Genomic DNA, 10,179 nt, shown 5'->3' with positions numbered 1-10,179 from the left:
TGCCTTCTTCGATGAATCATCCACACATGTCGTCAACGAACCGGCTCCTTTGGAGACGAACCCTATTCCGATATTTTACAACACGTTTGGTATCTCTTCATCAACGAAGCTCTAAATTTTGGTGACGAAGAGTATGAGGGCCTTCGTCGACGAGAACAATGGCTTCGTTGACGAATCTTGCAAAATATACCTTTTTACCCTTTTATTAATTATTAAATCTGAAATTCTTGGGTCAGGTTCTCACAACCTCCCCTTCTTACAAAAATTTCATCCTCAAAATTTGTAATCTCTCATTTACCAACTTAACTACATACTAAAACTCATACTCGACTCTAGGAAGAGTCGGCGGCCACCCACATAACAGCCTTGTCCCAAATACATACATACCCTCACTCAAGGAGGAGGAATATCGTGGTTACATACATACACTGTCTTGGAAGCTCACAATATTACAAAACTCTCCTAGAGACTAACCACACATCATTACTACGATAACAGAATATTACATACATACATACCTATACCGATCCTGCTATCAAAACTACTACTTAGAACAATTGTGGATATTTTCGGTGTATTTCTGTCTCTAACTCCCAAGAAGTTTCCTCAACTGTGTGATTCCGCCATAGTACCTTCATTAACGGTATCTCTTTGGTACGTAGTTTCTGAACTTTACAGTCCAGAATCTGAACAGGTATCTCCTTATATGGCAAAGCTTCCCTAATCTCTAAAGATTCATAACTAATCACATGCGACGGATCCGGCACGTACCTCCTCAACATGGATACATAAAATACATCATCGATCCTCGAGAGCGCTGGAGGTAGTGCAATCCTATAGGCCACCAGACCCACTCGTTCCAATACCTCGAATGGTCTGATATAACTCGGTCCCAACTTGCCCTTCTTACTGAACTTCGTCACTCCTTTCATCGGAGTGATTCTCAGAAATATTTTACCCCTAACCTCGAATTTCAACTCACGATGGTGAACATCCGCGTAACTCTTATGCCTACTCTGAGCTGATTTAATCCTATCCCTGATTAATCTGACCTTCTCAAAAGCTTGTTGTATGAGTTTGGGACCCAATATTTTTCGTTCACTGACCTCATCCCAATACAGAGGAGACCGACACCTCCAACCATACAATGCCTCGAACGGTGCCATCCTGAGACTGGCTTAGAAGTTGTTGTTATAGGCAAAATCCACCAATGGTAGAAACTGAATCCAACTACCACCGAAGTCTAATACACAGGCCCGTAACATATTGAAAGTAAGCTTCATCCTCGGTGCTTCCTGTAAGCTCTTCCAGAATCGAGAAGTGAACGTCGGGTCTCGATTTGAAATAATGGATACTGGCACCACTTGCCTTCTAACTATCTCTGGCATGTACAAATCTGCTAGTCTATTCAAAGAGTAGCTAACCTTCATCGGTACAAAGTGAGTAGATTTAGTCAACCTAACCACGATTACCCAAATGGCATTCTACCCGTGTGGTTCGGGTGGTAACCTGGTGACAAAGTCCATGGAGATGTGCTCCCATTTTCACTCTAGAATACTCAGTTGTATCCTTCACAGCAATCAGCATATCATCAACATAAAGAAATACAAAATTGAGTGAACCGTCCTCAAGACTCTTCACATAAATGCAGCAATCATACTCACACCACCTATAGCCAATCTAGATTGTCTAGGAGTCAAGACGTTTGTAGCACTGCCTCGGAGATTGCTTCAACCCGTAAAGTGACTTCCTAAGATTACAAACCAAGTGCTTTTGTCTAGGTTGACTAAACCCTTTTGACTGTACCATGTAAATCAGCTCTTTCAAGTCACCATGGAGAAATGCTGTCTTTACATCCATTTAGATCCAAATACATATAGAAATGTGCCACCAATTCCAACAGTATTATGGTGGAAGTGTGTTTGACCACATGGGAGAAGATCTCATCACAATCAACTCCTTTCCTCTATAAGCAACCCTTTACTATTAATCAAGCCTTGAAATCCTCCTCTTTCTTTTTCTGACACTGCTTCTTTCTTTCTATATACTCACTTGCATCCTATCGCCCTCTTCCTTTCTTGGAGCTCCACTAACTCCCATGTCTGGTTCTTATACAATGACTTCATCTCCTCCACCATAGCACCTATCCATCTAATTTTCTCTTGGCTATGCACTGCCTCTTGAAATACAGTAAGATAGTTGCTACTAGTGATAAGTGCATAAGACAAGAGATCATCAAATCCATTAGTGGAAGGTGGCTTGATAGTGCATTTGGGTCTATGTATAGCTATACTATGATCCTGATGGTTTCCCAAGCTAGAACTCCCTACAGTCTTAACATTGTCATCTCTGCCCTGAGTCTCAAACTCCATCTGCACCACATGTTCATTTATGCTCCAATTTTCTAGCACCTGTTTCTCTTCTTCTTCCTTCTGAGTATGCTGCACTATGACTTTTTCATCAAAAACCATGTTTCTACTGATCATTACCTTGTTTGTCATTGGATCGCACAACTTAAACCATTTCACACCTTTATCATACCCCAGAAAAATGCACTGTCTAGACTTTGCCTCAAACTTCGATCTCTCCTCACTAGAAATGTGCACATAGGTTGTACATCCAAACAATCTTAAACTGGAGTAGTCTACCGCACTACCTATCTATACCTCCTCTGCAACTTTACCATCTAGTGATACCCTTGGTGATCGGTTAACCAAGAAACACACTATACTTACTACCTTGGCCCAAAAATTCTTTGCAAGCCTTGCATTCAACTTGAGATACAGAACCCTTTCAACTGGAGTTCGATTCATCCTTTCGTTTATACCATTTTGTTGCGATGTCTTACGTACTATAAAATGTCTTCTTATGTCATGCTGCTCACACAACTCCATGAACCTCAAATCAACATACTCAGCTCCATTGTCTAACCTAAGGCATTTAATCCTCCTCTGGAGTCTGGTTTTCCACGTCACATTTCCACAATTTAAACTTCGCAAATGTCTTTGACTTGTGCCACATAAAGACACCCAGACCTTTTGTCAGTAATCATCGATAAAACTCATGAAGTGCATATCTTCACCCTGTAATGCTACCCTCACCAACCCCCAAACATCCGAATGAATATAGTCAAGAATCCCCTCCATCTTGTGAGTGGTTGTTTTGAACTACACCTTGTTTTGTTTCCCAAGAGCACAATACTTGTAGAAATTCAGCCTGCATAGTTTGATACCCTTCAAAATATTTCTCTCACGAAGTTCCATCATTCCATGTTCACCCATATGCCCTCACCGCATATGCCACAAAACAATATTATCTAACTTAGCAGTTGCAGCTTCACCTACAACTATAGTACCTAGCAGTGCATAGATATTTTCCACTAATTTATGTCCATTTATCACCGTTAGAACGCCTTTACACACCTTTATTACCCCACTTTTCAGATTTGTAACTAAACCCGCTACAATCTAAAGTGCCCAATAATATTAAATGCTTTCTTAGATCCAGTATGTTCCTAACATCACATAATATTCTCACAACACCATCAAACATTTTAATTCTGATATTTCCTATTACAATAATTTTGCATGAAGCATCCTATTTCCCATCATAATAGAACTAGAATTCACAGACCTATAGGTACTGAACTAATCTTTATTTGGTGTCATGTGATAAGAGTACGCTGAATCTAGGATCCAAGAATCCGTGAGGCAATATGAACCCAATGAAACAGAAAGCATATCATCATCACCGCTCTCCGAGTCTCCTTCTTCCACTACATTCACCGATTTTGAAGAACCTTCCTGATTTTCCTACATTCCTCTTCTTCCTTTTCGGACACTCTGATTTTATGTGCCCCTTTTTTCACACATAAAATAGCGTTTGTGCTTCTTCTTCCTGGACTACAACCAAGACTTGTTATTACTAGATTCGCTCCAGAACTTGCTTCTCCCACGTTCCTGGTTACCTTTCACCTTGTGAAATCTCATCCCTAGCTTTCTTCCTCTGACAAAAACCTAGTGGAGTGCTTGTAACCTCTTCCAAATTCAAGGTTTCTTTTCCCCATGTTAGAGTTGTAACCTGATTTTCATAAGTATGAGACATAGGTAAGGAATTCAATAATATCAACATCTTGTCTTCTTCCTCAAACTTCACATCAACTCGCATCAAATGACTTATAACTAGATTGAATATATTGATGTGTTGCTTCAAATCAGAACCCTCTTTCATCTTAAGCCAATACAATTTCTTCTTAAGATAACACTTGTTTGTCAAAGACTTGGACATATACTAGCTTTCCAGTTTCTACTAAGCAGTCGTCGGAGATTCCTCATCCATGGCGTGATACAACACGTCATCACCTAGACAAAGTCTGATAGTTGCCACAGCCTTTGCTTCTAACTCCTTCTAACTTGTTTCGTCCATGCCTTTCAATTTATTTTCGTATAATGCCTTCCCTATACCTTTCTGCACTAACAGATCCTTAACCCTCCTCTGCCATAGTCCGAAGTGTCTCAATCCATCGAACTTGACAACATCAAACTTTACATAAGAAATCCCAAAAGTCATTGTAACCAACCTAGCTCTGATACAAATTTATTGTGCAAATCAATGCGCAGTGAAAAAATCAAATCATACAATGCATCAACCAATAATGAAATGTACAAAAAACAAAATCACGCAGATTATATGAAGGCAATAAAATAATGACACGAAGAATTACGTGGTTCAGCAATGCCTACATCCATAGGAGCAAACGGCTATGAATTTTCACTATCTTGTGTCAAAATAAATTGAGTTACAACATACAATATTATATATATAACCCTCCTTGAGGTTTTCCCCCCTAAAACCAACCTATTCAACTTCCCAATTCGAAAAACAATGCTGAGTAACCAAGCCAAACCATCGACGGTTTAATGCTGAGACCAAACCATCAAAATAACTCTGCAAAGCCATCGATTGTTCCCTCTTACCCTGAACAAAACCATACGGTTTCAAGTAAACCGTTGCCAGTTTTTTCCTGCAAGTCAGCTTCTCTATTTTTCCACCATGTTTTCTTTGTACATGCATTCCACTCAACATAAGAGCCACATATTATAACATACTCATTATAAAAAGAATCAATAATTAGACTTTTGTAACTTGTATGTGTGTGTGTGTATATATATATATATATCCTAAAGGAGAATTATCTAGTGAATATTTTGGATAGGAACTCATTAGAGGTTTTGGTTGTCTTGTCTGGTACTAAAACACCTAATAATTAATTCGAAAACGAAATTTTGAGAATGGGCAATTTATCTTTTCAGGTTTTTTTGAATGAGATGAAGTTTATATCCTTGAACAGAATTCGAGATGGGATTTGAAAAAATTCAATATTTGAAGTCTGGTGGTTATAGTAAATGTGAGTTAATTGAATGTCATAAGTCTAATCCGAGGTTAATTTGGTATCATTTGAGAGATAGGTATATAACAGGTGTTAGTACCTCCCATTGGAGATAACTGTACTCTCGAATTTGATTTTGGTAGCTCAAATCATGACTATCAATTCCTTTGGATCCATGATTGACTTAGAGACTAATTAATTGAGAGTAGTTAATTAGGTGCTCTGTGATTACATAATATGAAATCGATTAGTGATGACTTCGATCATTGGACATATATTTGACACATTTCTCAACCTCATTACACAATCCGTAATGAGCTTGTCACTTGATTAAGATGATTCAAAGATTCACTCTCTCATATAGGAGGTGCATAGTACTTTGGAACGTTGTGACACCTTTAACTCAGTTTGCTACACACACACACACACACACACACTCTCTCTCTCTCTCTCTCTCTCTCTCTCTCTCTCTCTCTCTCTCTCTCTCTCTCTCTCTCTCTCTCTCTCTCTCACGCACACAAATATTTATTTGTCTAAGATGCGATTCATACTTTAAAAGGGTTATTTTCGCCCTCCATCCATGAACCCTTTTTCCCTTTTCCCTTGCAATATAGTATTAATTCATGAATAGTATCATTATATTATTATATAAGGGTCGTATTTTGGGGTTTCAGCACATTCAAAATGTGTGCGCGTGCATGCCTGTGTGTGTTAAGGGTTGATATGATATTTTCTTGTTGAGAATATATTGGAGATTTGATATAAACTTTGTAGACATAGGTAAAACACATAAATCATTTTATATATTGTTTTTTTTCTTGTGTCTCTGCACAATCTTGTGGCATGTCTCAATACAATTTACATGTTTATTATTCTATCAAATTAAATTTTGTTAGTACCCTTTTGTTATATCAATTGATCTAACTTCTTGTGTTTTGTTTTGCACATGTATATGTATATGAAAACTAGTATGCTGTGGTATTTGAAAACCATGCGACGTACAATGGAGCTTCAGCAAAACTTAACGTATGGAATCCTCAAACAAATGAAAATGAAAGAAGTTCAGCTCAAATTTGGCTTGTCGCTGGCTATATAGACAACTTAAATACTATTGAGGCTGGATGGGCTGTAAGTTAATTTCTCAAGTCAATAACAAATTAACATTAGATCATAGTAATGCATGATGCAGTTAACTGGTTAAACAATCAAAATGCTAGCCAGCCAAATTTTCAATTTATCAAAAATTAGATCCAAAACCCATATGTTTTCATCAATTAACTAAACTTTACTTAATTGATAACTTGGGCTAATGCTAGCAGTTAATCAAACCAAACCATATGATTTTTAAGTTATATATTTCAAATAAAAATTTACACTTCATAAAATATATATGGTATGCATTTATTATATAAATATTTGAAACATCCACATATAATATATTCAATTCAATTAATCGTGGTATTTTAAAAAAATCTGTTTTTCTTTTTCACCCCTAATTAATGCATAGTATACATTAACAGTGAGGAACTATAGTAATTGGATGATGTGAAATTATTTCACACACATGATTGCAGGTTGATCCCGAGAGGTATGGTGATAAGAAAACAAGGTTATTCATATATTGGACGGTACGTTAGGAAGTTTGATCTCTCAAATAAAAATTTTTAAATTGCATTAAATTAGTCAATGGTTAAATCTCGCCCATCAATACAAATTTATGTAAATCTTACTAGTTTTCATGTCATAATTAATTGCAGACAACTAGTTATCGAAAAGGCTGCTTTGATCTTGAGTGCCCTGGTTTTGTGCAATTATCTTCAAAATATGCTCTGGGAACAGACATACATCCTCTATCCTCTTATGATGGACCCCAATATGATACAACCATACATATTGAACAGGTACTGTTTTTTGCTCGCATAAAAAAAAAAAAGAAGCAACGTACATTGTTTTTTTTCTTTTTTGATAATTCGGGGACTTCAACCACCATCACGTCACTTTGGATATTATGATGCAACACCAAACCCGAGAGGTGAAAGTCGTCCGCCCATTGACACACTCCTAGTAATTCACCAGCATAATGCCTCAAGAGTGAATTACACTCGTGATCTTAGGGTCACCAAAGTTACAAGTCACTCTTATCACTTAAGATGATTTAGTCCAAAAATGACTCTAGCATAAACTAGCATATAAAATCTTCCTGCCTAAAGAAAGAAAATGACAAAACACCTTAATTAGACTTCCGTGTTAAGTTTTTAAGTTTTAAGTTTAAAAGGGTTAATTAAGTAACTTGTTATATTGATTGGTGGATCTATAAAGTGCCCTAAAATGATTAAATTTCTTTATACACACACACACACACTATATATATTGCATATAAAGTTTCATGCTTTTCTCTATCTTTAATGATCAATTTTTTTTTTCGATTTTAGTAAGAGATATTTGAAATGAACCTTTTCACCAATAAAGAATATATATTACTTTGATGCTACATCTATGCAGAATATATATTACTTTGTTTTGGCATACTAATTTGAGATTCTTGATTGTTGATTTCCCGATGGATCTTTTCACAAATAAATCATTCAAACAGTTGGAAGGGCTATGAGATGCAATAGTGAAGCGACATTCGAAAAATTAAGGACCATTTACTTGTGAAAAATAATTTTTATTTTCTTAATTTAAATTTTAAAAATTACAAAATAAAATGGTTATTTTTATTTTTATTTTTTTACAATATAAAATAAATGAATAATGATGAATCACTATTTGGTTATGAAAAAAGTTTTATTTTTCATGTTTTGATATTTTTTAAACAATTAAAAAAATATTACCTTGTTTTCCAATTTTCCAAATGTCACCACTTTTTTTTAAGGATTCTTACATTGATCATGTATATATATTTTTGGGGTCGTTACACCAAATTATAAAGAAAAATTAGAAAACTAGCAATTAACTTAGGGATTGTTTGGTAGTACTATAAAAAATTATAATGATGAAAATTAGAAACAAAAACCAAAAACCAGAGATAACAAACTAGAAACTAGAAACCTATTTGGCTAATACTTATAAAATGAAAACCAAGTAAAAACTTAATTAAAAATGCCCATTTTTTTTGTTTTAAATCAAATAATAATTTAAAATATTACTAAAATAATAAAATTTCAAAATAATATACATTAAAAGAATACTATGATAAAAATAGAAATTATTATAATTTTTTTACTTTTGAAATTTAATTGATGGTAAAAATTGTATCAAACATGATAACAAAATTATTAATTAAAAAGAGTTTGTAATTAGCTTTATTATTATTTTTTAAAATTTGTGCATATATTTATTTTAACTATATTTAAATTCATGTATTCTAATTTTAAACTAAAGTTACAAATGGCGCTTACCATTTGAGTCAATTTTGGTGGGGCTGTGCATTAGGCCCGATTATTTGAGTCTCATGTTAATTTAGTATGTAGGTTTAAATATTAACATGACATTGTACGGGACGGTGGTTTTCAGGATTTACAAACGGGGTCTTGGCACCTTTATTTCGAAGGCTCTGCATTGGGATACTGGCCGGGGAGCCTTGTGCCGGCAATGAAAAATGGAGCTGCGGGCGTGCAATGGGGAGGGCAGGTGACGAACTTGAGATCAGGAGACCGTCACACTACGACTCAAATGGGAAGTGGGCATTTCACGCCAGGAGGCTTCCAGAAAGCGAGCTTCGTGAGACTACTGCAAGTAATTATCGATGGAGAGGCCAGAGATCCGGAGAACATCGACACGCAGGTGTCGAGTGTCTTCTGCTATGATTTGCATGTTGCAATCAGAGATTCCGACTATGGATTTTATTTCTATTATGGAGGACCTGGGTATGGAATCACGTGCCAATCATGAGGCCCCATGTTACTGTTAAATGCATGCAACCATGTTTATGCCCGCCCCCGCGAGCAAATAAATGAAGTATAAATTTATCTCTATGCATGCAACCATGCTTCAATTCCCATTTTTACTTTTTATTGCATTTGTGGTCAATATGCTTTTATTCTTTTGGCCGATAAAATATTTTAGTCCATTTGTTAGCCGTCGCACATCACTATATAGTTTTTTTTTTTTTTTTTTTGGATTACACACCGGATATCCACATGTCCGTTTTACGGTTCACGTGACTAATCATGCGCCTCTTGAAGTTGACTCCACAACTCCAAAGGGGGGGTAATTTAGGAGTCCGGGGGCAGAAACGAGGTCGGGAGGGTTTCAACATCTGACCTCGTGAGAGGCACTCCCGCAGCTCGCACTACCACCTGAACCACACCCTGGGGGTCATCACTATATAGTTATTGTTTATAGGAAATGCCGTACCCGTAGACGCTCTATTTTGTCCACAACTTATATAACATAGTTGTGTAAGTATTCATTAATTTAATAAAATATGAAAATACAGAAAAAAAAAAAAAATTTTGAGTATAGGCAAAATGTTTAAAAAAAATTAAATAGAAAAAAAATAAAAAATAATGTAGACACCCCAATTTGTCCGGGGTTACATTACAAAAATAAAGAAATATTTTATTTTATACAGGAAAAAATACAAAAAAGAAATTACAAATACATAAAATGTATATATATATATATATATATATACACACACACACACACACAATAAAAAAGGACAATTGAAGTTCTTTATGTTGGCACTTGCCCACAAACACAATTCAAATTCAAATCAGAAAAATCAGAATTTAAATCTAATTTAGTTACTTAATTTTGATTGAATAAATTTAAATTTGGTTAAT

At 35.6% G+C, this 10,179-nt stretch overlaps 1 protein-coding gene across 1 annotated transcript; it reads left to right on the top strand.

The window, feature by feature from the left end:
- Positions 1-5,642: 5,642 nt before the first annotated feature.
- LOC131162578 (protein neprosin-like) lies at positions 5,643-9,364 on the top strand. The gene is made up of 4 exons (XM_058119193.1): positions 5,643-5,699; positions 6,964-7,017; positions 7,147-7,290; positions 8,906-9,364. Exons 1-4 carry the CDS (start codon positions 5,643-5,645, stop codon positions 9,281-9,283), a joined length of 633 nt encoding a protein of 210 aa, XP_057975176.1. The 3' UTR covers positions 9,284-9,364.
- Positions 9,365-10,179: the final 815 nt, after the last annotated feature.

Source organism: Malania oleifera, chromosome 8, assembly GCF_029873635.1.
Source record: "Malania oleifera isolate guangnan ecotype guangnan chromosome 8, ASM2987363v1, whole genome shotgun sequence".
Taxonomy (NCBI): domain Eukaryota; kingdom Viridiplantae; phylum Streptophyta; class Magnoliopsida; order Santalales; family Ximeniaceae; genus Malania; species Malania oleifera.
The sequence above is the reverse complement of the archived record's forward strand: the minus strand, read 5'-3'. Positions and strand labels throughout refer to the sequence as shown.